The 27,812-nt window shown below is 59.6% G+C and overlaps 3 protein-coding genes across 4 annotated transcripts in view; all 3 read right to left on the bottom strand.

The window, feature by feature from the left end:
* Positions 1-4,210: 4,210 nt before the first annotated feature.
* NAT16 (N-acetyltransferase 16 (putative)) lies at positions 4,211-10,546 on the bottom strand. Its single transcript, XM_059038653.2, is given in 6 exon segments — positions 4,211-5,405; positions 5,408-5,548; positions 6,199-6,423; positions 8,835-8,873; positions 9,145-9,206; positions 10,510-10,546. Coding segments are annotated over 6 exon segments (909 nt in total). The 3' UTR covers positions 4,211-5,000.
* A 1,278-nt stretch (positions 10,547-11,824) lies between these two features.
* Positions 11,825-17,076, bottom strand: MOGAT3 (monoacylglycerol O-acyltransferase 3). Its single transcript, XM_067012594.1, has 3 exons — positions 15,641-17,076; positions 15,319-15,421; positions 11,825-14,338 (listed from the first exon to the last, which is right to left on the bottom strand). The coding sequence occupies exons 1-3, from the start codon at positions 15,711-15,713 to the stop codon at positions 14,257-14,259; spliced, it is 258 nt and encodes an 85-aa protein (XP_066868695.1). The 5' UTR covers positions 15,714-17,076; the 3' UTR covers positions 11,825-14,256.
* Positions 17,077-20,218: 3,142 nt separating this feature from the next.
* Positions 20,219-27,812, bottom strand: part of PLOD3 (procollagen-lysine,2-oxoglutarate 5-dioxygenase 3) — an 8,233-nt gene continuing 639 nt past the window's right edge. The window contains exons 2-20 of one of the 2 annotated variants that reach the window (XM_067011827.1): positions 27,580-27,771; positions 27,127-27,218; positions 26,824-26,960; positions 26,552-26,715; positions 26,305-26,417; positions 26,070-26,133; positions 25,427-25,524; positions 25,064-25,165; positions 24,763-24,888; positions 24,445-24,566; positions 23,950-24,054; positions 23,711-23,836; positions 23,278-23,419; positions 23,085-23,198; positions 22,832-22,900; positions 22,248-22,352; positions 21,576-21,722; positions 20,995-21,120; positions 20,219-20,654 (exon numbers count right to left, since the gene is read on the bottom strand). In XM_067011827.1, coding sequence (XP_066867928.1) covers positions 20,499-20,654; positions 20,995-21,120; positions 21,576-21,722; positions 22,248-22,352; positions 22,832-22,900; positions 23,085-23,198; positions 23,278-23,419; positions 23,711-23,836; positions 23,950-24,054; positions 24,445-24,566; positions 24,763-24,888; positions 25,064-25,165; positions 25,427-25,524; positions 26,070-26,133; positions 26,305-26,417; positions 26,552-26,715; positions 26,824-26,960; positions 27,127-27,218; positions 27,580-27,691 — 2,220 coding nt within the window. In that variant the 5' untranslated portion in view covers positions 27,692-27,771 and the 3' untranslated portion in view covers positions 20,219-20,498. Of the gene's footprint in view, positions 20,852-20,994; positions 21,121-21,575; positions 21,723-22,247; positions 22,353-22,831; positions 22,901-23,084; positions 23,199-23,277; positions 23,420-23,710; positions 23,837-23,949; positions 24,055-24,444; positions 24,567-24,762; positions 24,889-25,063; positions 25,166-25,426; positions 25,525-26,069; positions 26,134-26,304; positions 26,418-26,551; positions 26,716-26,823; positions 26,961-27,126; positions 27,219-27,579; positions 27,772-27,812 lie in introns of both variants that reach the window. The other variant, XM_067011828.1, reaches the window with a different exon arrangement.

Raw genomic sequence — 27,812 nt, 5'->3', positions numbered from 1 at the left:
AGGTAAAGGATCAGGCTAAAGAAAAAAATAAATAAAAGGAGAACCAAGGTGACTGTGAAGATGCCAAAGAAGGAGAGGAGGGGGCAACAGACCTGAGACTGTGCCTCATCTCCCTCCCCCAAACTCTCTAGGACATCTCTCTGCCCCCATGGGTTCCCCTCATTCCTCTTCCTCCTCACCCCACTCCCCTTTATCCTCCCTGCCTGGTTACCGAGAGCAGTGGAATGGAGGGGGGTCACGTTACCTTCCTGAGGAGGATGAATCAGAGAGAGATGGCTCAGACATCTGGTGGGGGGAGGGGAAGCCATCCAAGAGAGAAGGAAAGAGGGAGGGAGGGAGGCGAGGTGGGGGGGCAGCCTGAGAGGCTGATGGGGCTAAGAGACCAAGTATGAGATGAGGGAGATGGGCATCTAGAGAAGTTGTCTGTGCTCCTGTGGGCTTGTGTATGTGCACATGCATGTACATATGTGCATTGCGTTTGTGTGTGTCCAGAGATTAATGAAACATAGGGGGAAAGAAAAAGAAAGGGAATGGGGGGACCAATTGTGTATTTAATCAGCTCGAGAGTGGACGGGCATGGTAGTGTTCCAATTTAAATATGTAATTTTCTCTTCCAATCTGTGGAGCCGCGTTTTTGCCTGTTTCCAGGTGTCTCTGTAAGTGTGAGTGCGTGCGGGTCCCTATCCCTCTGAGTGCCTGTATACCTGTGCGGCTGGGAGTTTGAGTGCATCCAGCCTGGGTATCTGCTGGTGTCTGAAAATTGTGCCTGGCTTGGTGTGTCAATAATATGTGTGTACCCGTGTGTCTTTGTGCATTTATCTGGGTCCTTCCATGTCTGTTGATATATGTTACAGGTTATGTGGACTGCTATGTGCTTTTGATCTTTCCTGCCCCCTCCCCCATTTACCTTCACCTCTAGATTTCTGTGCAGAAAAGCCTCAGTATCCTAGCCACTCATCTGCAGCCCCCAAGTTCAAGTCTTGCCCCGCGTTTCTTAGAGTGTTCCCTCATTCCTCCATTCTTCCCCAACCCTTTCCTCCTCCACTCCGCCCAGAAGTCCAGGGGAGCTTCTCAGAAATCGACATCCCAAGAGTCTCAGTCTTTATGACATGGGGCAGGGGGCAGTGAGATGGAAGCCAGGGCAATAGGTTTGGTGATTCCACAATCTGGGTTGTGTCTGCATGGACTCTGAACCTCTGGGTCTGTCTCTGCCTCTCTCTATCCCAGTTCCCTGCCTGGGTCAGCTCGTTCACACGCACCCCACCTCTCAAAACTGTGCTGTGCCCTTCACACCTGGCTGCCTCTAGGGGCTTCTGGAAAAGAGCTGGACTGGGGACAGGTTCCTGGGGTTTGGGAGAGGAGGGAGATGGCAGGAAAGAAAGAGGAATGAGAGACAGAGCTGGGAAAGGCAAAGCTGACATGGGGACCAGGAGGGGATGCCTGGTGTTTGCTCTGAGATGTTTGTATAAATCCGTCTCTTTGTCTTTGTTTCTGAATCTCTCATACTCTCCAGGAGGGTAGTAAGAGAAGATGGGGGTCCAACCAAGTATTGATCCAAGCTGAAGATTTGGAAAACCAAGGGAGGGGGCAGAGCACTGGGTCTTTTTCCTGAGAAGGTTTGGGAAAGAAAAAGAGGGCAGGGGCTTGGGGGTCCCCGCAGCTCACCTCCCCTCTCTTCCTCCCTTCCCCCCAACCAGTGACTCACCTCTGCAGCTTTTCAATGCGTCAGCTATTGGAGGGGACAGGCAGGGAGGGGCACTTTATGAGAAAGGCAGGGGTCTCCATCTTGAATTGAAAGAAGGTGCTGAAGAACCCCGTGGAAATGGCCCCATTAGAACACATCATTGCCTATCCCCTGCCCACCCCAGTTCAGGAGGGTGGGGAGTCCTGGGAAGGGGACCCGGAGAGGGCTACGGGCCACTGGTGGGTCTGGGAATGATGAGTAGTAAAGGGGTGCTCACCCTGATTTTTAGACCCAGGGTCCCATTCCTTCATACCCCCACCCACTCCTGGGTGGGGGAGGGGAGACCCAGCAAGCTGGGGGAGGGCAAAGCCGCAGAGATGAGTCACCAAGAAAGGAAAAGAGAAAGAGGGAAAGAGACAGAGATGAGGAGAGACACAGAGACAGCCACTGGAAAGACTGAGAAAGGAACACACACAGACACACACTCACACCATGAAGGTGGTATCCACAAGCTAACAGGAGAAAGGAAATTTTGTACTTCCATAATCCTGAACCAGCCTCCTCCAGCATCCACCTGTCACACAAACACACGCACAACACTATCATTCAGAGTTACACTGATGTCCTGAGACACACCCACTTACACAAACACAATGTCACACCTAGTCCAGCAGAGTCACCTGTCCAGGCACATGCTGAAGATGTGACCAGTGTAATGGAGGTTCAGGTTGAGAGCTCTCGATTCCTTTTACACAAGACAGTGGGAGGGCACAAAAGCCCTAAAGGAATGCAACTTCAAAAATTCAAGACTCACAGGCTATGCCTTGCACACGCGACGATACACACAGCCCCCTGCTTCCCCATCCACACGTACATAGTAACCTATCAAGCGCCTCCTCGTCAAGAAGCCACTTGGAGTACCTGATTCTGGGGTACGCCAGGCCCGTAGCCCAGAATATATCCCACCCAGACCCCCCCTGATCCGTACACACATGTACAGAAACACAGACACACAAAGACGCCCATGGACACACTCACACGGACGGAAACCACCTTGCGCTGCCTTGCCCGCGTCCGCGCACGTCCTGGCGCCCCCGCGTGGTACTTTTCGGGATCGCAGTCTCCGCCGCTTCGGAGCTCGGCTCCCGCGGGGCGGCGCCCAGGCTCCCTCCACCTCTTCCCCCTCCGTGCGGTGCCCACCCAGGAATGGGGAGAAAGCAGGGGCGCTGGCCACGAGAGAGCCGAGAGCCGGGAGTTAGACGCCTGGATCGTGGGATTGAGGCAGGCTTGTTCTGGATGCCAAGGGGAACTTGCGAGAGAGCAAGAATTTGGAGCAGCTGCAGACTCCCAGGTCCAGGGGAAAGCGAGGCCGGCGGCCAGCCCAAGCGCCGCGCCGCTGCCCGCCTCGGTTCTGAGCAATCAATTCTTTCTGCCGCTTGGCTGGTGTGGGGGGTAGGGGCGCGCAACGGCCAGCAGCCCTCCCCAGCTCCCCTCCAGGAAGTCATTAGCCCCAGTGCCACAGGGCTTAGAGATCCTCCCTGATACAGGCTGCTGGGGAAGGGGGAGAGGACAATGCAGCTCATCCCTCCCCACCGAGAAGAAGTGAAACAGACACAGAAGGTGGGCCAAGGGCTCATTTTATTGCAATACAGCCATGGTTGAAGTGACAGGGAGGAGGGCAGCTTGGTCAGGTGCAGGAGGCAGCCAAGCAAGGCACAGCAGTACAGCCGGAACGGGGGGAAAGAGGGCCGCAGCGGCTGTCTTCTTTGTCCACCTTCTTCCACCTCCTGGCGCCCTCCTCTGTCCATGTCTTTGATTCCATCCCCAGCGAACCCTGTGCTCGCTGTCCATTGTCCAACCAGAAGTTCCAGCTACAGTGAGGTTCTGAGGTATGCTCTGGGCTGGGGACACCTGGTTTCTAGTCTCTGCCAGGCTCCCAGCTATTGTGAGCAACTTGGAAGGCACTTGATTCTTTCTGAGCCTCCGTGTCCTCCCTCTGCGGGAGATGTGAGGATCCCGTGTAGGAGACATCGCTGTGCAAATGCAGCTGTTACTACTTGCATTTAAATAGGAGACTGTCAAAGTCTACAAAAAGCATAAAGGAACAAGAGGATGGGAGGGGTGTCCAGAAATATCTGGAGGAGGGGGTTCCAGTCGCGCTAGAAGGCAGCTCGGGTAGAAGCAGGAGACAGCCTCGCACCAGGCTGAGGGACCTGCCCTCCACTACACCAGGCTCTCCACCCAGAACCCTCTGGTTCACGGGCCTGCTTCGGGCCCCTGGTTGGGGGCATAGGGAAGGGAGCCTGCAAAATAGCACCATTGGGGCTTCCCTGGTGGCTCAGTGGTTGAGAGTCCGCCTGCCGATGCAGGGGACGCGGGTTGGTGCCCCGGTCCGGGAGGATCCCGCGTGCCACGGAGCGGGTGGGCCCGTGAGCCATGGCCGCTGAGCCTGCGCGTCCGGAGCCTGCGCTCCGCAACGGGAGAGGCCACAGCAGTGAGAGGCCCGCGTACCGGGGGAAAAAAAAAAAAAAAAAAAAAAAAAAAGCATCATTGTGCAAAGTTGGAGGAAACCCCAGTCAGAGGAGGCAGCCTCGGAAAAGTGCATCACCAGAGAGCAAGCAGGGGCCAAATGGGGGTGGGGCATTATAAATCTATTTCCTTTGCAGGTCCTTCCCCATATTACACACAGGGCGGGTGATGACGAGATCATGGAGAAGGGGAATGGCGGGGCAGACAAATGGACAGCGGAGAACTAAGAGAGGTCCAGGCACAGGAGACTGAGAGGACGGTGAGGAGAGGAGCAGAGGGCAAGCTCTGGGGGCCTGAGAAAGATCGGGAGGAAGAAAAGTAATACGTATTGGGCAACTGGGCTCCTGGCCGGCTACTGGGCGTTGCACACACTTCTGCCAGCTCCCATCCACAACGGGGCAGAAGGCAGAAGCCACAAAGGGCGGAGTACACTCCCAGGCTGGGGCACGGACACGGAAAGGCTCTGAAGCTGTGAACGAACCCATTCTTTGGCACGGAAAGGGAATGGGTGGACAACAGAAGCGCGGGTGGCTCCCCCAAACCCGGCGGTTCAGATCAGGGTGTGGGCAACTGCGTTTGGGGGCGCTAGAGTCAAGATGGCAGACAGAGACGTAAGGGGGAAAGGGAAGGGAAGGATGGACGGCGGGTAAGTGCAGGCGGCAGAGCCGATGACCGAGGGCAGGGGGAGGGGGCGGGGCTTGAAAACAGCAGGGGCGGGGCCTTGGGGAGATCCGAGGAAGGAGGTGGGTCTAAAGTGCATTTTCTCTCCTCTCCGACTGGAGAGGCCTTAGATGTCGGCCTCCAGCAGGTATTGGTCGGTATAACCCTTGACCAGCTCGAGCCCCGAGCCAGCCTGGCAGAAATCAGCCAGCTGTAAGCACAGCTGGGGCGCCAGGAAGAGCTGGCACATGACGTTGAGGCCGACGAGACGCGGGGCCTGGCGCTGCAGATGCCACAGAAGCTGGCTCTGAACCCGCGCGCCGTGGCTGCCGAAGGCGTAGATGTTGAGGTAGCGCCACGTGCCGTTGCCGCCGGGTGGGGTGGGGAAGGGGCGCGCGCGGCTGTCCACGCGCCACTCCGGGCCCCTGGCCGCCAGCAGGCTCAAGTCACTCTCGCTCGGCCGGTAGGGCTGCCAGTCCTGGACGATGGTCCCGCCCGGAAGCACGTCGCGCTGCACAGAGGGCGACAGCAGGGGAGGCGCGCCACGTCGCCGCCAGCCTCCGACACGGCCTCTGTGGGCAGCGGCGAGAAGGTGCCGGAGGCCCGCAGAGCCGCCAGCCGCGCGCCCAGCCCCTCCGGCAGGGCCGACACGTTGAACTGGACCAAAAGGATGCCCTGCGGGGGGCACGAGTGAGCGCGGGGCGGGCGGCGGGAGGGCTGCGAGCCCGGCGCCTCTTGGCATCGTCACTCCCACATTCACACCCACGGGCTCCCACCTGGGCCCCTCGGGAGGGCCGACCGTGCGGGGCGGGGTGCAGTGGGGTCTGTGAGAGCATGCAGGAACCAGGGCCAAGGCCTCCGAAAAGCTGGATCCCCAGGTGGGGATCCAGGAGAGTGGAGATCAATGTGGAGTAGTCAGGGTCGTGGGGATGTGGACCCCAAGAGTGGAAGCGAGGGAAGCTGATCAGTCAGTAGGGTGGGGGAGGCAGAGGGGAAGGCCAAAGGCTCAGATTAGGATGTCTGGGTCCCTGAAGAGAGGCGGGGTCGATGTAGGGGAGGCAGTGACACTAAGTCCGGACGCCTGGGCTCCAGCCTCCTGGAGTAAGGATGGAGGGTTTAAAGACTGGAAGTGGGGAGCTGTTTGACTTTCCCTGGGTAAAAGGGCCTGGGTAAGGACTGGGAGTCCCAGGGCAGGGCTCACGGGCGCCCCCACTCGGCAGAGCCGGCAGCGAAGGAAAGCCAGTGACTGCCAGCATGTAGGGTGTCAACGCCCGGAGGCCCCTCGGGGACAGGCCCGCCCATCCGAGCTCCCTTGCCCTTCTCACCTGCTTGGTGATCAGGTGGTATTTCTTCAGCTCCCGGGACCCCAGCTGGTCGTCCCGGGCGAGTCGTGCCACCTTGATCCCCGGGCGCCTTCGCTTGACCAGCTGCGAGCTGAAGCGCTGCAGCAACCCGGCCACGCCCTTGCCGCGCTCCCAGGGCGCCGCGCGCAGCTCCTCCACCAGCGCCGTCTCCCCGGCGTCGATCACGTGCACCGACCCCAGGGCGATCTGCGGATCGAGGCCGTTAGGGGGCGCCCGCCCCGCCTTCGCCCCTGCCAGGCCTCTCCGTTCAAAGGGCTCGCCCCTTCCCACACGCTGAGCACTCCGTCGTCACCACCCCGGGCGCTGGGCTAGACCCGGGGCCTGCCCAGGGAGCTCTCCTTGAATCCGGCACTTGGGTCTTGGATTCAAGAGCCCGCGGAAGGATCATTCGCGGGCGTCTCTTCCACCTCTTGAGATGCTCCAGACCCCCGAGCATCAGGTCCTTGCCCATTCGCCACGCCCCCTTTCTTTGGCTCCACTCCCGGGAGCCTGCTACTCCCAGCTTCCTCTTAGCTCCGCCCCGGAGCCCATCTCTTCGCTGCTCCTGCATTCAGGCCCTCTTGGTGCGAGAGTTCCGTCTACTCAGGGGTCCAGACCCCATTCTAGCTGCTCCCACCCCCAGGCTACCCCCTCTTGTCTGCTCCCCTCTTTCTGTGCTCCTTCCCCCAGAAACTCGTCAAAGGAATCCTAAATTGCCGAAGCTGTCAGGTTCCTCCGCTATTCCGAGTTCTACACATCTGCCGCGCCCCCTCACTGGCTGGACCCCTGGAACCACACGCCCTTCTCTCTCTCTTCTTTTCTTCTCTTTGGGAAATTTCTTCCTGTACTCCTTGCTTCATCTCCCACTCAGGCTACCTCTGCTCTGCTCTTCCCATTCCTCAGAGTTTCCTTTTTGGGTCAATGGCCTGTGGATCTGGTACCCATCGGCATCCAGCTCTTCTTTTCCCCCTGCCCAGAGACAGGACGAAAGAGAAAGACCCGTCCCCAAGTCCGGATGACTCCTCATTTCCAGATCTCTCTCCTCCAGACCAACCAAATCAACCAATCAAATGCCCTCTTCTCTCTTTTAGCCAATTAGAATTGTCCACTCACATAACCTACATAAGCCTCAGTAACCAACATCCCAGGGGACACACATAGCAGCTACTTTGAGGAGGGTGATTTGGGGATGGTTAGACATTTTTTTTTAAAACAAGAACATGACCTCGGTTTAGGAGATGGGACCAGCAGGGGCACCAAGGGGTGGGTTGGGGATAATTTTAGCTTCTGTATCACAAACATGGCTTATGTAAGCACAGTGTGGTTCCAATACAAACAAGCTTCAAAACAAGGGCTCCATCTCCCTCTTTCTTGTCAATCTAATTCTTAGGCTTAAGGCTCTCCCAGGTAAGCTGGGGTGAGGTAAGACAGCTCAGGCCAGTATCATCAGAGGGTAGGGAGAAGCACAGGCTCAGAGGATCTTAGAGCCCCTGCTATGGCCACTAGGGACCATCAGGTTCAACCCATTCCTTTCACAGAGAGGAAATCCATCAAGGCCCAAGATGGTTAAGATCTTGCCTAAGGTGAGTCATCTTGGACAAAGCCGGGCTAAAAGTTAAATTTCCCTGGCTCTCAGCCCAGTGGGGAGATCTCCGACCCCAGCCTGAAGAACAAGGATAGGCATGACTGGGTCCTTGGCAGGAGTCAAAGTTTCCAAGTGCTAAGGGTTGAGCTGACTCAGAAGCAGAGATAAGATTGCGGGAGGAACCCCCACTGCCCTCTCCCGGCCGTCAATAATTTCTATGCCAAAAATGAGCTCAGTCAGATTCCTTGCGCCAGGCTCTGGGGAGGAGCAGTTGAGCTTGTGGCTCCCATCTGGATCTCCAGACAACCTCCTCAGCTGTTCATGGGCCCCTGGAACATACAAGCTGGTACTTCAGGGATATTCCAGCAATTCCCCACTGCCCCCATAAGGGGGCAGAATGTGAGCAACTTGTAGACCGGAACACATCCTACTAGATGCAAACATTAGGCTCCATTTTCCCTCTTACTTTCAAGATGGGGAGACTATTGCCAAAGAGCGTGTCTGCATCTCAGATAAAGATGTGTGTAAGGGGAGGGGATTCCCAGGGTCACAGGAAAGAACGGGGAACTTGCTAACTCACCCTGCATCTTTTCTTCCCCGGCACTCTACTCCTATTCCCTTTGGGGGAGATGTAAAAGTTCTAAGGTCCTTCAACCCTGGAGGAGGTGGGAGCTGGGAACAAAGCAGGTCAGGGATAACAGGCCAAGCGAAAGCAGCCAGCTGGCCCCACAACCCTTGCTCCACACTCTTATCCCTTCCCACCCTCCAACGTGGCTCCTTGAATTCTAACTCCCATTAGGTGTCTAGGCAGAGACAGAGGCAGCCCTGTGCCCCTGGGCACTATGGGAAATGTAGTCCAAGCACCCCCTGGACCAGGCTCCAGGAAAGGGGGCAGCATTTCCTTATCATCCTTGTATCCTTTCTCTCAATCTCATAAATATGAATGATCCACTCTGGCGAGAGGATGATTGGAGTCATCGCTGGGCATGCCGGGGTCCCATCCCCCACCCCATCTCTCTCCCACCAAACACACCTGAAATATTGATGGCCCTGAGGTCGCAGCTTCTCTGAACTGGAACACGGAGCAGAGGAAGCAGAGAGAGGAGAGGCGGAGTCAGAGAGACCGCAGCTACACAAAGCGCCCAAAGAAGAGAGCGAAAAGGATTGGGGCCGAGGCAGAAAGGAGACCAAGGCAACCTGGAGAAGATGGGGGGTGGGGGAGAGGCACGGATACCAAGTCACAGACATGACACCTCGTGACACAGGGCACAGCAGATGCCAAACAAGTCCTAGCACGCGCCCCCTCCCCAAGGAGACCAGAAATAGAAAGCAGCTTGACACACCCCCTTCTCCCCGCGGTGTGTGGTGGGGAAAGGCGTCACGGGGAGGAGAAAATCAGCAGAGGCTGGAAGAGAACAGAGACTTGAGAGCAGAGGCAGGGGGGACAAGATGAAGTGAGGCAGGGGCAGGGGATGAGGAAGATGGACCAACGAACTGGGGAGAGGGGGTGCCTCAAAGGGCCACGATCATGGAGAAGGGGCGGCTGTATTGGAGGGTGGTCCCCGGTCTTTTGGGGAAGCAGGCGGGAGGGACATCCCAAAGGAAGCTGTCTACGAGGCAGGGGTCTCCCTGGGCACCAGTCCCACCAGACTGGGACAGGTGGGAGCCAGATGATGATGGGAGGCGGAGGGAAAGCGCCTCTGAACACCTGGGCGAAGTCAGGTGCCAAGTTATCTGGGACGCGGGGCTGGGATGGGTTGGGCGGTAGGGGGCGCAGAGGTTCTCTTCCCCTGAGGGGCGTGGCTTTCTGCTGCCACCATTCCGCGGGGGAGGAGCGTGCCAGCCCCCCGCCCCCAGGCCTGTCCGCCCCCCTACCTCTCTCAAGCCAGGGCCCGGGACTGGCTGCAGAGAAGCCGATCGGGGCCGGCCGCGCAGACAGCGAACGGTACCTAGAGCGGGGTCACCTCGGAGCTCCGAGGGTCAAATTCCGAGGACGCGCGGGGACCCGGCCGCCGCCGTCCGGTCCCGACTCGGAGTTCCGATGCGAAGGCCGGGTCTGCTCAGTCCTGCACGCGGGCTCGGGCGGCCAGAGCTTCGGAGCTCGGGCGGTACGCGCGGCCGCTGCTCTGCTCGGGCTCGGCCGAGGGGAGGAAACCCCAGTGATGCAGAGGAAACATGGCGCGGATCTGGAGCGGACTAGGTTGCGACCGGGGGCTGGCGGGCGCTGGGGGCAGGCGGTGGGGTGGCCGGGGCGCCTGGGAAAGAGGAGTTGCCCCTGGGCGGTGAGGTGGGCGCTGCTGGGTGGCCTCTAGCCTTGCAGACGAGAATCCGCCCCTTTCCCGGTGGGGGGCGGGACTGAGGGTGGGGAAGCGTCTTGAGCGTCGGTGGAGGGTCCTGATTGCTGGCTTAGTTATGGCCCCGTGCCCGCAGCATCTCTATGTTGGGGCCGGGAATACCCCCCACGCCCAGTGCCCCTTCCCCGGGGGCCACGCCCCTACCCCCCGCAACGTCAGCCCCACGCTCTGACCTCCGGCTGCTAGACAAGTAACAGCGGCTGGAAAGGGGACGCGGAGCCGAACACCCTGGGGACCTGGTCGGAGAAACTGATAGAGGAAATTGGAAACCCGTGAAGATCGGGAAGGGTAGAGACACCAAGTGGCAGAAGCCAAGAGCTGAAAGGAGCAGAGCAAGGCCAAGACGGGTCAGACGGGCCACCACTCCCCGGGGGTCGCCGAGCAGCCTCATGTCCCCCTCCCCGCCCTCCGCACTGGCAGGCTCAGCTCCACTCAGCCGCGGGCATCTCACCCGCCGTCAGGCAGCAAGGCCCCCGCGGGGCAGCACGCAGAGAGAAAGACTTCAGTGTACACCTGGGGACACCCGAGTACGAGAACACGGACCTCTGTGCACGCGGCTGGGCACCCGTGCTAACCCGGTGGGCGGACGAAGGGAGAGAGGGAGAGCGCAGTGCAGACCCGGAACCGGAGTGGCTGCAGCTCTGCTGTTGACTCTGAACAAGCTGGTGACCCAGGCTCTTAACTCCTGGGGGCGCCCCACCCCATAAAGTGAGATAAAAACACCTGCAGTTCTACCTGCAAGGAACCAGGCAAGGGATGGATGTGCGTGTCCTTTAAAACCTGTAAAGTGCTGCGGAGGATGGGACACCACCCTCTTGTCTCCACTCTCGTTCCTGCCCAGCTCCCATACCCCCCGCTTCCCACCGAAGTTGACCTCTCACCTACCTCATCCCAGTTTTATACTTTCCAAGGTAATCACTCCATAACCTGGTAATCCCACCGGCTGTGCTAATGTGAAAAGATGGGAGGATCGTGTTCCTGGACTTCCACAACACAAAGCCACCCCAAGAGTTAAAGGGATCAGAGTCATCTCTTGACTTCAAGGCCAATAGGCCAATAAGTAAGTCACTCAACCTTTTTTAAAAAATAAGACTTTCCCCCATTTCTGATTTTTTGAAACTGCTAACACACTGTGCATCTCACAAAGCTGCAGTCAAGGTGGAATACATTCCAGTGTGGGAAAGGACCTCCAAAAGTTAAAGGTGTTGGAGGAAAAAGTCACTAGTGGCCGAAAGGAGTTGCGATCACACTCTAATTCCTTCCCTTTCACCGGAAGACTCCCCTCTGCCACCAGAAACGCTTGGATTGGTCCAACTTTCACCCACCTCTAGTTTTCTCAACCAATCAGAATTGAAAGTTTCCCAAAGTTCCAGTTCTTTCATGTCCAAGCTATAGGTGGTGATGCATTCTTCCCTCAAAGGCTCAAATACGGTTGTCTTACTGAAATTTTATCAAATATTGATGTTCTACCTAAATCCAATTATTTATTAGGGGTTACAAAACGGTGATATTCTTAATCTGTCATTCTGTTTTTCTTCCCCCCCCCAGATGGAATATACCTATAAAAGGAAACTTGTTCTCTTCTACTATGATTACTCTTAGAGATAGTTTGTTGAAGGAAAGACCGGATAAATGCTTACATTTTTCCCTTTATTTGTTAACTGTTCAAATAATGTGGTGGTTCCTCAGCATCCTTCAGTGGTGATCGATTATTACTTTCAGACCATTACGAGCTCATTGATTTTAAACAGGCTTAATGTGGTGCAATCCAATGCTGTTATTGCCCTTATTAATGTTGAAGCTAGCCAACTTTTTTGATAAGTTGATGTTTCAAAGCGACACAGAGGATCGTGCTCGATCTTCAGGAAGCACTACGTGCGTGCAGAGGAGAGGATGCCCTGGACCAGCCTGGCACGTTGGTTGGTCAAGGGAAGTGAGACCCCAACTGCGTCTTAGAAATTCCCCTCTGGGGACTTGCCTGGCGGTCCAGTGGTTAAAACTCCGCGTTTCCAATGCCCGGGGCGAGGGAGCTGGTTCGATCCCTGGTCTGGGAATTAAGATCCCACATGCCACGGGGTGAGGCAAGAAAAAAAAATTCCCCTCCAGATGACAAAGAAGGGCAGGGTCCCTCCTGCGCAAGGGGAAGCCCGAGCAAAGCCCAGAGCTGAGAAACAGCCTGCTTTGCAAGAACAAGCAATTCTGGGTTGCACACATCCTGTAGGCAGGGGCTGGCCAGCCAGGGGAGGGCTTTGAACAGGAGAGTGACAGATTGGCCTTCTGAGTAGAGGTTGCCCTCTGGTGGCCACATGGACAATGGCAGGGAAGGAAGAAGGCCTGCCAGGAGGCAATGAGCTGTGCTCCTAAGGCATATATTCATATATTTGTAAGTTAGACTCTTCCAGATAGGAGGAGAAACCACACAGTGTTGGGGGTTATTATCCAGATACACGGCAGGAGAAATGGGACAGGGAACCTTGACGGCTCTGTACTGTGGAGTCCAGAGCTCTTGAAAAAACAACAGATCCTTTAGGCAGTTTAGTGATCTTTCTTCTGTCTCTGCACGTGGCACCCGCACTTTCCCAAAGAGAAGAAGATCCCATAGCAAATGTTTGTCACCGCCCAACCTGGAACATTCTTTGTCTAATTTGCACAAAGACCACGTCTCAGTGGATGCAGCCCCCAGGCAAAAGCAAACGGCACTTTTGTGTGTCTGGTACCCTGTGTGTCTACAGGGTAGGGCTCTGTTTGTGGGGTGCCTTAAATGCTGTGCTGAGGCGTGCACACCTTCTGACAGTGAAGATCCAGTCCCAGTGAACAGGAGGAATGACATGATGAAAGCAGTGTTTTAGGGAGAGCGTCTTGCCAGCGTGAGAAGGCGTTAGATGGGAGATGAGAGGCAAGAGCCCTACTCTCTGAGGAGTGGTCCCAGAGGAAGTCCACGGGAGGGATGGGGGCCTGGAGTAAGGGAAGGAGCTAAGAGGCACTTAGAAGAAGACAGGAGGCCAGGAAGTGTGACCGGGGTTCTGGAAGGTGGGGAGAGAGGAAGGAGGTGAAGGTGATTCTGGCATCCCTAGCATGCTACCGGGGAATGATAACATCTGGTGGCAGTGGGCAGTGCAGGATATTAAGCTCCTTGGATACGCAGATGCTATGCTTTTTGTTTTTGTTTTTAAATAAATTTATTTATTTATGGCTGTGTTGGGTCTTTGTTGCTGCTCACGAACTTTCTCTAGTTGCAGAGAGCAGGCTGCTCATTGCAGTGGCTTCTCTTGTTGCAGAGCACGGGCTCTAGGTGTGCAGACTTCAGCAGTTGTGGCTCGCGGGCTCTAGAGCGCGGGCTGGGTAGTTGTGGCGCACGGGCTTAGTTGATCCGTGGCATGTGGGATCTTCCCGCGCCAGGGATCGAACCCATGTCCCCTGCATTGGCAGGCGGATTCTTAACCACTGCGCCACCAGGGAAGTCCCAGATGCTATGTTTTGCCTACAGATGGGTTGGCTTTTCAGGGCTGCAGTGACTAGCAATAGGGGAGGACCCACTGGGGCTGGAGCTCTGGAAGAATGACCAGAAATAGGTCTGTAGAAGAGCCCACGTTAGGGTCTGCATGGGTGGCAGGTGAGTGGGGATAGCCCCGGGTGCAGGGCTGAAGTCTGACCCAGTGAGATTCTCACCGTCTGGGGCTGGAGCTCCCGAAACAGCTGTAATGATTCTCTAACCGACCCTAACCTCCTCCAGCCTGCTGGGTCGACTCCTCTACCCATTCAAAAGGCTCGTCCCCAGCCCAGCCCATCCAAGTGCTGACCCCCCTCTTCTTTCTCTGAAAAGGCTTCCAGATGTTTCCTCCTGGCTCCATCCTGAGTGAGTGGGCACCCACCCAGCAGAGAAATCCAAGGTTAGAGATGGGTGGGAGGACGATGGCTGACAGTTCCCCTCAATCCACACACAAGGACGCCAGTGCAGCTGTCCCACGAGCCTGAGTACGTCTCATTCACTGCCCAGGACAACCCCGTGTATGTTCAGTGGATGAAAAATCAAGCCGTGCCCTGTGATCTGTGCACTTCTCTGTGCTCCCCTGGGATGGCATACAGGGACTCGTGGGCCCCCTACCCAGGACGACCACAGCCTGCCCGACCTGAGGCTGCAACAGAATAAAATCCAGGCTCTGGCGGTTCACGGAACATCCTCCTGCAGGCACGAGGAGGTGTGGGAACAGTCACTACCCCGTCCTTGGCTCCCTAGTCCCTTACCCCACCCTTTGGCCTCGGAAGGGTAAGCCCGCATCCCTTTCCTTCCAAGATCCCCTACCCCTGTGTCCATGTCAGCGTGCCCTACAGCACCTCTCCCAGCAAGGATGCAGGACGCTTGCTCCAAAGCCATTCACTGACGCCCACTGTGAGCCTGGCCAATGTTCAAGCCGGGTCTCTGGGCTGGATGGTGGGTGGGGGCCACTGTGGGGGGTGGGGGCCACTGTGGGGGGTGGGGGGTGGGGCTGCCTCCGCCCCTCAGCTCAAGACTCACCAAAGGATAGAAGGTAGTCTCGGTAGACTGGGAAATGGAAGGGGCCATTCCACGTGGCCGTCAAGGGCCGAAGCCTGGGGAACTGCTGGGAGAAGCCGGAGCTCTCAGTGGAGAAGTTACAGGGGATTCCCATGGCCGTGATCCCACGGGGGTGAGCGACCAGCAGGTAGTTCCGGTCAGGGGGCAGCTCTACTGTTTTCACCAGTTTGGGGGGCAGTGGGCAGGATGAGGGGAAGAAAGCATAGACAGCAGGATACCAGCTGAACAGAATTCCCTCCACACCAACAGACTTAACTTAGGGTTAGAGTTCAAGGTCCTACGATGGGGTCAAGGGCACAAGGGACCCCCTCTGGTACACCATCCCACCCCTCCCCCATTGCCTGAACTTAGGTAGCTGGGGGGCTCAGACTCCAGCATAGGGAGGGGTGAGTAGGTGGGGTACATAGGGGAAAGGGAGGAACCAGAGCATCTCCTTGGAGGGTGACCTGTTGCCTTAATGGGAAAATAATCCCTTAGGTGCTTCCAAACTGTCCAGTTCCTCATCCACTCAGAACGCCTTCCTCCTTGGGCAGACAGATAAGGGTGGGAGCATTCCTGGAGGCACCATTTATCACCTCTCACTACTTGGGTCCTTCTTTAGTGCTCACCTGGGGGACGGGGTGTGGGTCCCTGTCCAGGAAGAACCATACCAAGTAGAGAAGTACCAGAGCGACGTGAAGAGGAGGAAGAGAAGAAGGGAACAGAAGGGGCCTGGGGGAAAGATGAGAACGAAATATGAACTAGCTTTTGAAACTCCAGTGGCTCCTGCCCTCCACCCTCCCCAATGAGATCACTGGCCATCTCCCAGCTGGCCCGCTGGCCCCTCCCCCCTCCCTTGGCCCTCGGACATCCTGGCAGGTGGGGCTTCAACCTTTCTCCCCCCACCATCCCCCTTGCCTCCTTCCCGGGTGGACCCCGGCCACCACTCACCCGTGAAGAGGAAAGGGAGCACGTAGCAGTAGGCGCTCAGTACTTGTAGCTGCTGCATCTTCAGGGTTTTCATACTGCGGGAGGGCGGCGGGGCTGTGGAGACTCCCACTCGCTCCCTTTCTGCCAGCAGGGCTCCAGGACCCGGAGGACAAACGAGCCGGGGAAGCCTTTCTCGTCTGAGTGGCCACACCCCTGGGGCCTCCCGGGGTTGCTTGTAGAGGGCTGTGTGGATGGGGAGACCTTGGGATCCGCAGCGCCACAGGTCTTCACACACTGATCTTTGAACTCCAGACGGTAGGTCTGGGCTGGCCGCTGGGCGGGGCTGGGAGCCGGGGTAGGGGCCGTGCGATGGAGGTCCACCCCCGCGTGCCTTAGGAATCGTTGTGGGGAGCGGTCGCAGAAGAAGCCGGAGAGCCCACCGACTGGGTCCCAGCCGAGACTCTTTGATCTCGAGTGCGGACGTCAGATCCTGGACGCGCGCCCCGGGTGTGTCTGCGGGTCTCCAGGAGTGTCTGGTCCCCTCCGAGGCCCGGCCAGGCGCGCGGACTTCCCCCGCCAAGTACAAACACACACCCCCCGCAGGTCTGTACCCACCTTTAGTTTCGGTCCCCACCCGCTGTCACCGAGGGCACCGCTGGGGGCCGGCGGCGTGTTAGGTGGGGGGAGGTGCCTGTCGGCAGGGACGCCAGGGCGCGCCTTTTGCTCTTTCAACAGCTGCTTGAGCCGCTCCAAGTAGACCTCGTGCTGCGCGTCCTCCTGCGCCCGGCTGGGCCGCGGGGTTCGCTGCGCCGGGATCGGGGCCCCCACTGTGGGCGGAACAGGAGGCCAGAGGGGTGGTCGCTAGCAGCCGCCCGCAGGTCACCTCCTCGCTCGCCGCGATTAACTGGGACAGAGTTCAGGGCTGGCGCGGTTGCCAAAGGCAGCCTGGAGGCGTGGCCGGAATCCAGGATTTCAGGCGCCAACCGGGGGGACCTTCACCTCCTGGCGCGGGGAGGGTGCAGGGGCCTTCAGCCCGGGAGGAGCAGGCGGGCGGGCCGGATAGCGGAGCGGGTAGAGGCCGGGGCTCGCCGACGGTGTGGGTGGGCGTGCGGAAGGGCAGGAGGAGGCCCCGGGGGGCGTGGAACAGCGAGCGGCAGGGCCACTCTCAGCAGTGGCTGCAGCGCTTCCTGTGTTCCTCGCAGCCATGAGCCCGGCGGGTTCGGAAACTGCTGGATGAGCTAGTTCTCCCCGAAAGACAACACTGGCACCAGGGAGGCCCTGGGGGAGCACGGGGCCAGCTGACTCCGGACCCCGCCCGGGGCGCGCGGCGCTCCTCCCCCGCAGCGCCGCCCTCTTCCAGCGCCAACTTGACAAATCTCTTCTGATTCCGGATTCGCAAGCTCAGCGCTCCGGGCTTTGCCTGCCACGCCTCCAGGGGCCCTCCCACGGCCAGGAGGCCCCCGGGCAGGGACAAGAGATAGGAGGCGCTGGCCTTGTCCAGGACACTGGTCCTGCGAGCGAGGGCGGAGGCCGGGGGACCCGACGCCTGATTCTTCCGGAGAAGAGGGCGCAGGGCTCTGGGAAAGTAAGTAGAGGTGGGACCAAGTGCCCGCATGCGCGAGGAGGGCAGGTAGGAGGTGACCCCAGGGACTGTGGCTCCTCAGCAGCACACATGATGTAGTCCCGGAAGACAGGGAGCTGGGACCAACAGGGCAGCGTGAGCAGGTGGGGCTGGAGGTGAGGGAAGAGGTGGGAGAAGCCAGTGGCCTCTGCGCAGAAGTTGCTGCAGGCCCCGCTGACCAGGACCTCGTGAGGGTGGAAGCCAAAGAGGTAGTTCCAGGAGGGAGCCGGGTCTGCGGTTTTAACCAGCTGGGGGACAGAGGGTGCACACCCACTGGGGAGCTGACATTGGACTTGGGGGGTGAAGGTCCCGAGAGTCCATTCTGAAGCCCTGCTCCCAGCCAGCGCACCGTTCCCGAGTGCCTCGCCGAGATGGGGAGGTGGTCACGGATATGTGTCCGGATGGCCCGGTTGCGGACCCAGGCAGAGCAGTGGCCTCCTGCCGCAGGTGTGTTTCTGTCTCCATGGAGCCGGACCAGGTCGAGGACCGCTAGGATCCAGGCCCGGCCCAGGAATACGAGGAGGAAGGCAGCCAGGCACACCTGGGCAGGAGGTGGTGGTGGTGCGTGGGGGGTTGTGGGGACTCAGAGGTTCGAGTCCCAGGTCCCCCGTTTGCCCCCTTCCCTGTTCCATGGTTTCAGGCCCATCTGTGCAATCTACATCTTTCTCCCTCGTTGAAGGACCCCACCGCACAGACCCCTGCCCTGCCTCCCTCCCTCGCGTACTGCAATGGGGAAGCCGAGTGCCAGGCGCAGGGTTCCTCAGGCCTTCAGGGACTCAGTGAGCCCCCAACAGGGGAAGACCCATTGCAGGACGGCAAACACTTGGAGGCCCCGGAAGAGTGGCTGGAGGAGGATGCAGAGGGGAGTCACCCAGGTGCCACCATGGCTGTGAAGCGTACCTTCTTTGACCCAACCCACTGGTCCTGACCCCTGGCCTGGATTCTGCCCTCGCTTCCGCCCCCGCTGCTGAGCTGCACGTTGGAGCATTGTGAACCCCGGCGTGGAAGGGTTAACTACTGTTTGGGCTCACAGGGCTGTGACCAGTAGGGCCAAAAGGAAAGACCAGGGCTGTGGCTTGGAGCCTCGGGGTGAGGAAGGTGTGTGGCTTTGTGGAGGTCAGGACTGGCTCCCCGTGAGCAGCAGGACTGGGAGAGGTCTCGGCCAGCAGGGCTGCCATGTGTGTGTACACCCTGGAGCGCGGAGCTCTCCATTTGTCACCCGGGCCTGGCCCCTGGACGGTAGGTGACCTGCAGGAGGATATAGTCCCTAAGGAGTAGCTTAGGCCTCTGTGGGGAGACCTCCAGAGGGAAGGGTTTTTTTTTTTTTTTTTTTTTTTTTTTTTTTTTTTTTTTTTTTTGCGGTACGCGGGCCTCTCACCGTTGTGGCCTCTCCCATTGCGGAGCACAGGCTCCGGACGCGCAGGCTCAGCGGCCATGGCTCACGGGCCCAGCCGCTCCGCGGCATGTGGGATCTTCCCGGACAGGGGCACGAACCCGCGTCCCCTGCATCGGCAGGCGGACTCTCAACCACTGCGCCACCAGGGAAGGCCCCAGAGGGGTGGGTTTTATGGGAAAGGCTAAGGATTGGGAAACCCCTCCAAGAGAGAGCCCACTGGTCTGTGGGCACACCCTCCAGTGGGCTGGGGCCAGTCCTCACTGTGACCGTGGCCCTGTTTAACATTGACCAGAGGCCTGCAGAGCCAGCACTTTTTCCAGGTCAGGGAACGTCACTTGTTTTTTTGTTTTTTTAAAAATAAATAAATTTATTTATTTATTTATTTTTGGCTGTGTTGGGTCTTCGTTTCTGTGCGAGGGCTTTCTCTAGTTGTGGCAAGCAGGGGCCACCCTTCATCGCGGTGCGCGGGCCTCTCACCATCGCGGCCTCTCCTGTTGCGGAGAACAAGCTCCAGACGCGCAGGCTCAGCAGTTGTAGCTCACGGGCCCAGTTGCTCCGTGGCATGTGGGATTCTCCCAGATCAGGGCTCGAACCCGTGTCCCCTGCACTGGCAGGCAGACTCTCAACCACTGCACCGCCCGGGAAGCTCCGTTTTTGGGTTTTCTTGGCTGCACCTTGCCTTGTGGGATCTTAGTTTCCTCACCAAGGATGGAATCCATGGTCCCTGCAGTGCAAGTCAGGAGTCCTAACCACTGGACCACTAGAAGTCCCAGTAAAAAAAAAAAAAACCGGGCTTCCCTGGTGGCGCAGTGGTTGAGAATCCGCCTGCCGATGCAGGAGACACGGGTTCGTGCCCCGGTCCGGGAGGATCCCACATGCCGTGGAGCAGCTGGGCCCGTGAGCCATGGCCGCTGAGCCTGCGCGTCCAGAGCCTGTGCTCCGCAATGGGAGAGGCCACAACAGTGAGAGGCCCGCATACCGCAAACAAAACAAAACAAAACAAAAAAAACCTCCTGGTCTTGTCTTTTTCAAGGCTGCTTCCCATCCCTCCTCTTCCAGGAAGCTTTCCTGGGTTGACCCTCAGGATTCCCCTCTCTCCTGATTCCACCTAACTAACAGCTTAGATGCAAGAAGCCACAGTAAGGTTCCAGCCTGTCTTCCCTCAAAGAACACACGCCCCCAGGGGGACTTACCCAGCAATGTCCCTGGAGCCCAGCTTAGGGCTGTGTCACCCCACATGTCATGCACTGGAGAAGATGCCATCAGGTGAGGAGAGAATCAGGGAGGAGAGCTTGGGGGCTTTGCGGGGGTGGGGATGGGGGGTGCTCACATCAGCCCAACAAGGGGAGTCCTTCTTTCGGTCTGGCCCTCCTCACGTCCTCCCCCAGCTCTGGCAATGACAAGGAGTTAGACATGGGAGCCAGGGAAGCTTCCAGGCTCCCACTCTGCTCTAAAATCATGTTTCTGCCTTTTCTTCTTCTCTGTTCTTTTCCTCTGGAAAACCCCGGGTCTCCCCTCCACACTGAGTGGAGGGAGGGATACGGGCTCCACAGGTAGATGAAAGAATAAATGGACTCAAGAATTACAAATCCTCTTTTATTGAGAGGGAGACTGAAAAACAATAATTTATTACGTGGTGAACACCCAGAAGCCCTCTCCCCGGGAACCCCTGGGGGCTGAAGGGTGGAGCAAGGGGGCTCCCTGAGCTTCCTGAGGGCCACGTGGTGGGGAGCGAGGTGACACATTCAGTCCCAGGCACACGGGACATACACCCAGGAGGCGAGGAGCCGGACAGACCCCCTCCGAGGAGGGGGGCACAGGAAGGCACAATGGCAGGGAAGCTTGGGCGCAGTGGTGGAGCGTCAGGGGTCGACAAAGGACACCATGATGTAGCGAGTGCCTCGCGTGGTGGGCAGCCCCTCGTGGTAGTGGGTGAGGCGGCCGGGGTGCAGGAGCCCCCAGCCCTTCCGGGGGGACGACACCACGCAGTCGTAGCGCAGGAAGCGGCAGCCGCCTCCCTGGGAAGCGAGAAGGGGCAGGAGTGCAGAGTAAGTGGAAGCGGGGACTGGGCGGCGGCTGACAGAGCGGGGAGAGCCCGACGGGGAATCAGGGAGGGAGGACACAGGAGGTGTGGGCATCAGCGGATGGGAGACCCAGGAGAAAGGGTGAGGCTGCCAGCCCGGAAGGGGTCCAGAAGAGGATACCCACGAAGTCACTGAGAAATATAAAGGAGGCAGACAAGAGGGAAGGAGGTCACTGAGGGGTGCGTGTAGGGATTGTAAGGGGGCGGGACACAGGGTCCTGCGTGTGGGGAGGGGCCCTGGGGGCGCCCGGAAGTGGAGGGCAGTAGGGACTCACCTCATAATCCAGGCCCTTGTGGTTGAGGGCGACATTGAGGGTGAAGGTGGATGAGTCGTGATGTGGCCGCAGAGAGGGCTGCTCATCTGGCCGGTAGCGGACCACAAAGTTCATCACCGCCCGGGTCTGTGGGGACACGGGAGGAGAGGCTGGAGGGGTGGCCATCAGGTCCGGGGAAGCGGGGTGGTTCTCACTGGTACCTGCGGGCTGCCTCCCCCAGGGCTGCCCTCCTGTAGGATCTCACTTATTTTTTTTTTTTTTTTTTTTTTGCGGTACGCGGGCCTCTCACTGCTGTGGCCTCTCCTGTTGAGGAGAGCAGGCTCCGTACGCGCAGGCTCAGCGGCCGTGGCTCACGGGCCCAGCCGCTCCGCGGCATGTGGGATCCTCCCGCACCGGGGCACGAACCCGCGTCCCCTGCATCGGCAGGTGGACTCTCAACCACTGCGCCACCAGGGAAGCCCAGGATCTCATTTTATGGGGCCCCAAACACCACGGGGGCCAAAAAGGCATCGTGTGGAGATATCCAGTGGGGACGGGGTGTGGGAAGGTGGAGGAGCAGGGGTGGCGAGTGCAGGGCCCACCTTGGTGTGGTAGCCTGGGAACAGGCTCTCGGTCATGGGCCCCACGTACGTCCTCAGCAGCTGCAGCCACTGGTCCTCATAGCCCACCTGCTTCATGTGGATGTCCACGGTGGGCACGTTCTCGTAGCCTCCAGCCAGCCTTGAGTCCTGTGGGCAGTGGGCACGGAGCCGACAGGGCAGTGCCAGCCTCCCCCTTCCCTTGCTCCCAGGCCTTAAAGCCTGTATTCCCTCCGTCTGGAAGTCTCGACCACTTCTTAGCTTGATTCACTCCTCCTGTCCTCTGAGTGTCAGCTAAGATGTCACGTCTTCTGTGAAGCCCCTCGGTCCCCCCACGTCTGGGTCAAGGGTCCCTCCTGAGACTCCTGCAGCACCTGGGCCGCCCATCACAGCCTTGAGAAGCTGGGTTGCTGCTGCTACTGACAGCAGGTGAGACCCAGGAGGGCAGAGCTCGGCCTGCACCACTCAGGTCAGGGGCTGGTGTCTAGGACCCACCCTGTAAGTATTTCTTGAACGAATGGACGAATGAATGAATACAGTTGTGCCTCCTGTGGGCCCCTCCCCCTCGGGGACCCCTCTTCGCTCCCGCTCCCTGGATTCCATTTTCCCTCAATCAGGGAAGTTTCACCTCCCTCGTCCTGGGGTCCCCCCTCCTCTCCTGCCCCAGCCCCTGACCTCATGCCGGCCTCCCGACCACTGGCCGTAGTGCTCCATTTCCTCCACCAGCTCATCACACATCCGCTCAGACAGCAGAGGGAACCAGTACACGTCCGGGCAGGGCTGAGGACAGGCAGGGCAGGGCCACAACAGCAGGGCTGGGTCATGCTCGGGGTGCGGACAGGCGGCCAAAGGGAGGGAGAGAAAGCAGGGAGCACAAGGGGAAGCCAGGAGATGAGAGAATCTGCAGGAATGGGGATCTGAGTGTGGGGACGGGTCAGGAGGCGCTGGGCCAGAGAAGGTGGGAGCAGCGCTGAAAACATAGCGCAAACGGCGCGGGGGTCCTGCAGCCCCAGGTTCTGGGATAGTGGTTTTCAAACTCGTCTCAAAAAGTATCATTTCACCCGTACACCAATATACCCAGCGGACGAGGGAGGGCCACCCTGATTAATGCCAGGTGCCGGGATGGGGGCTGCAGGCCTATCTGCTCAGCCTTTGCCCTCATCTTGCCTGAGCAGAAAACCCTACGGCACCACTAATCCAGGCGGTGGGCCCGGGGGGTGATGGCCATGTGACGGGTCGGGGTCCTGAGTGGGGCTCACCTGCTCCACGAGTCCCTCCCCTTCCAGGGCCCGGCTGTAGTTCTCGTGAATATACTGCTCCTTCCAGTCCTGGGGGTGGGGCAGGTGCACCTTGACCCGGGCCCTCTTCATTCCATCTGATGCCACCCGGGAAGCCCCCTCCCCAGGCAACGGGAGATCCTGCGCAGCGCGCACCCGCGCGCGGTGGGTCCGAGGCATCCTCCTTTAGTGAAGGAGGGGAAACCACCTTCTGAGCGACGGGCCGCCTGCTCACCAGGGGGTTGTCGAAGATCTGCCAGAGGTCAGGGTGCAGGTGGTCTGTGTCATACCGGGACGTGGCCAGGAGGCGTCCAAATTCGTGCCGATTGCTGAGGTGGAGAAAGATGCCCTGGCGCGGGGGGGAGGGTGTGAGCAGGGTGACAGGGAGCTAGGGGCCCTGCCCCGCCTCGAGCCCCAGGCCCACTCACCTTATCCCGCAGGCTCTTGCAGAAGGCCATGTCTGGGTCAGTGTCACTGCCCGAGAACACCTCCCTCTGGGGCAGCTCCGTCCTCAGGGTCTCCCCGCGGATCACATAGGCCTGGGATACGTAGGGCACGTTCCACACGCCCCTGGAGGCACCCACACCGGGGTCAGCTAGGTGGGCGACCCCCGCAATCCTGCCCTGTTCCTCCCAGGAGCCCCTTCCCTCGAGGGCTGTGAGCCGCTGGGTCCCACTGGCTCCCCCCGTCACGCCCTGCTGCTCGCCACCCTCTCATGCCCCCCTGCACGCCCAGTCCCTGCCCACAAGCCCCAGCACGTCTTGTGGGTGGCCACCGGACTCCCGAGACTGGGGCCTTGGGGCAGGGGGCAGGGCTCTCCGAGGGCCCAGGTCGGGGCAGGGGAGGGGCCTCAGGACCCACACTCGCTTCCGCTGCACCAGCTCTACGTAGTCCTCGGAGCGCGCGTAGTACTCATCGGGGCTCAGGGCCCCCCAGAAATTGGACCAAAGCTTCCCGTGGCGGGACAGCATGGGCGCCATCACCTTCCTGTGGACGAGCAGAGGTGAGGGCCGGGCGGAGCTGTGCCCCGCGCCCAGGGCAGGAGTTGGGGGTTCCCTGGGGACTATCTGGGGGCCCTCTGGCTGAACCAGGTGAGTGACCTGTTCTCTTCAATGAGGAGGCGCAGGGTCTGCGGGTTGCTGATGACTACATCTGCGTCCAGGCTGAAGTAGAATTCACACTTGGGGTCCTGCCGACAAATGTCCCTGGAGGTGACAGACCAACAGACAGCTGAGCTGAAACGGGAGCAGGTCGGGGGGAGACGGGACTGTAGAGTGGGCGGAACCCCCCCTACCCGCTGAGGACAAGAGGAGGAAAGTGGGTAGAAGCACCAGCAAGAGGACAGGAGGGAGAAAAAGACTGGCGGGAAAGGGGGAGGCCGAGGCCTGTGTGCCTCCTCCCCCAGGACCCCTAGATTCTTCCACCTGTGCGGGTTAAGGGAGGGACAGCACACGTAGTGGCTGGGAGTGCGCCACTGTGGAGGCCGAGGAGAGGCTGGATGGGGAACGGAGAGGGAAGGGGGCGTGCAGTGGGTGGCAGCCCCTCCCCCACTGCTTTCACACATCCCCCCCAACACTCGCCCGAGGCTCACTCACATGGCCATGTCCCTGGCCTCGCCTGGCGTCAGGCCCTCCTCGGGCCCCACCAGCTTCACAGCTGAGAAGTGGTCCTGCAGCTGGGGCCAGGAGTCAGCAACGTGGGGCTCGTGGTACACCTCCTGGAGATGGCGGGGGGAGAAGGGGGAGATGGGGAGACTGAGAGGGCAGAAAAGATGGTGCCTGAGGGACAGGAGCGGGGAAGGAGGTGAGCGGAAAGGGCGCAGGAAGGAGTCGGCGATATAGGGAGCGGGAGTTCTGATGAGGGCAGGGGCGGGGTCCCTTGGGAGGGAGAGGCTGTCAGTCGGCGTGTCTCACGTTGTTGTGCAGGAAGAGGGTGACCCTGTCGTGGGGATAGTCCAGGAGCAGCAGCCGCTGGAAGAAGCGGGGCAGGAACGGGCTAGGTTGTTCCACAAACACTGCCAGAAGCACCCGGGGGGGAGTCTGGAAGATACAACGTGATGGGGCTCAGAGGAAAGCCCGCCAGTCTGTCCTCCACGACCCTGGCAGGTTTGGGGGTCTCCGGGGGCTTTGCCCCCACCCACTGCTTCTTGGAATGCCCTCCCTGCACCCCCTGCTTCCAAGCGCTCTCCCACCCACGCTGGCACCCCCTCCTCACCTGCCCCCCCGGGAGTGGCCTCCTGTCCTGGTCGCAGAACCCGCAGCCTCCCTCAGGAGTCCAGCCATTGGGGACGTAGTTTCCCAGGTAATTCAGCTGGAGCTGTTGGGAGAGGCGGTGAGAGGCTGAGGCTGACGAGTCCAGGGCCAGCGGTGAGGGAGGTGGGGCAGGCAGGCAGGGGACAGGGCAGGATGGGGAGCGGTGGCCACTGAGAAACTCCCAGCACCTGGGCTTCTGGGGCTGGGGAGGACTCACTACTTGGCAGGGCTGGAGGAGCCTGGGGGCTGGGGCGAGGTCTGGGGCAGGGGCTGTGCGGCCAGGACTGACTGGGGCTGGGGCTGAGGGTATAAGCAACTGGGGTACCTTAGTGGGGCCGTTCCCATGGACCACAACAGGAAGTGTGTCATAGGCCACATTCCGGATGCGCACGCGATTCCGACCAAACTTTAAAATCACCTCATCTGGGGAAGAAAGGCCAGGCTTCAGACTCCCTTTCCCCCAAAGCTGTCAAACAGCACGTGGGGCAGGCGGGGGCTGCCCAGCTTCTCTAGAGGATGAAGGACTGTGACCCATGGGGCAGGGATGGGACACCTTCTCTCTCCGAGGGCACTGACAAGGCCGCTGCCACCCTGGGGCACCCCACCACTTACTACCTGTGCGACCTGGGCAGGTCACCGGCCCCTCAAAGAGGCAGTTTCCCCATCTGTAACAGGTGGATAACCACAGACCCGCCCTTTGCAGAATTGTTGTGTTAAATGAAATTACAGAAATAAAGCCCTGGCCCAGAGCCTTGCCACACGGTACGTCAAACAGACGTTAGGTAGGATCACTGCTGCTTCTGTTACTATTCGCCCAGTGCAACTAACTCTATCAGCCATTCTGACGTTTGATGAAGTTAATTAACATCGAGGTGAGTTGAAGACCACCCCAGTTCTGCCAGGAGCCCCTCCCACATTCAGGACCCCCAGCAGCCTCCCGTCACCCCTTCTGATTGCCTTTTCCTCACCTAAAGCCCCGTTGAGGTTCTGAAAGATCTGCGACTTATGATCCAGATTAAGGCCGAGTTTCTCCTGGATGGGATGAGATGGAGCAGTTAATTCAAGAGGCGGTGGGACATCATTTCCCACTCTTTTCTCTTTATGTCTTACGAGAAGCCTCTTTACCCCTCCCCTCCCATTCAGCCTGAGAGGGCTGCCACCCCCAGAGCTTCAAGTCGGGGGCCCTCCTCTGCCCCTCCCCACCCTCAGCCCCGGGTCCAGGTAGAGCCGAGTGTAGAACAGTTGATCATCATCGTCATCTTTGTACTTCCACTGGCGGACGATTTGGTGGATCGCGGGGGCGAAGCCGATGAATCCTGGGTGGGGGGAGGGGAGGTGCTGACTCCAAGATTGCCAGGGTCCCGGGACCTGTCCCCGCTCCCTCTCCGGCCCTCAGGCACCTGGGGCGCTCCATGCCACACGGCTCTTGGACACTGCGCCCGCCACTCACCACCGGAGTTGAGGAAGCGCTTCCCCGCGCCCACCTCAGGGTACTGCTCCGCCAGCCCCCACTCGGGCCAGCAGAAGCCCTCTGCGGAGAAGAGCAGGCGGCTGCCGCTCTGGACAAACTTCTTCAGCAGCTCCGAGGGGCTGCCAGCCAGAATCACATCGTAGCTGGGGGAGGAAGGGGACGATGAGCAGGACAGCCACTAGGAACCTCAGTATCCCCACCCCCTCTTTCTGTGCACCCCTCTTCTTTCTCCCCAGCCCCAGCCCCTTTACCTGTCCACAAACATGATGACCATATCTTCCCTGTCTGCATATTTCTCCATTTCCTTCTTTAGCCACCTGACCTTCTGTCCTCCACCAACCGTTCGGGCTACATCGCCCCCTCGCCACTCCTGCCCCAGGCCCAGGGTCTGTGGAGGAGACCCAGAATGCCAGGGAGGGGCTCAGGCGGCCAGGTGGTCCCACCGCCCCGACCAGGCTCACCGTGGGGTCCCAGGCATCCAGCCCTCAGCCCACTCCTAGGCTAGACCCCACCCCCACCCCTTCTAGAGGCCATGAGGGTGTTCCTCTCCTCACCCGCACGGTGTAGTTGAAAAACTCCGCTGACCGCAGGAAACGCCGGTATCCTTCTGTCTCGCCCGTGGCCACGGTGATCACCAGCAGCTTCTCTGTCACCAGCCAGGAACTGGCACTCAGGACCCACTCGCCCAGCTCGCTGCCCCGCGCGCCCCACTCACCGCAGGCCCCCTCCCCTCCCTCTGACTCCGCTCCTGTTCCTCACTTCTTTTCCGCATTCCCTCTTAAACTCTTCTAACCCAGGGAAACTGGACCCCAGTGAAAGCGGGACGGGAGTAACACCCAGAAATGCGGGGTCAGTTCCCATGGGGAGGGTGGAGACGGTTCAGAGCGAGGAGTGGGCGAGGAGCCGTGTGATTCGGCCCTACGGAGCCCGCTGGGCGTGGGAGAGGCCGGCCTCGACCCTCTCCCCGGGGTCAGCCTGGCGCCACTCGCCCCTCCCGGGGTTCTCACCTGGGTTGACAGGGTCGCTGCCCCGGGGACGATTTGAAGCCGAGGCTTCAGGAGGCGGCGACAGCAGTAGCAGCAGTAGCAGCAGAAGCCGGAGTCCCGGGCCCGAGGCCATGACGGGGAGCTGGCCGAGCGGCACACAGGCCCGCACCGGGCTCTGGCTGTGCGCCTGGACCCCAGCTCCGGAGAGAGGCTCTGGGAAAAAGGATGAGGGCTGCTGTGCGGCCCGCAGCTAG

Source organism: Kogia breviceps, chromosome 14, assembly GCF_026419965.1.
Source record: "Kogia breviceps isolate mKogBre1 chromosome 14, mKogBre1 haplotype 1, whole genome shotgun sequence".
Lineage (NCBI taxonomy): Eukaryota > Metazoa > Chordata > Mammalia > Artiodactyla > Physeteridae > Kogia > Kogia breviceps.
The sequence above is the reverse complement of the archived record's forward strand: the minus strand, read 5'-3'. Positions and strand labels throughout refer to the sequence as shown.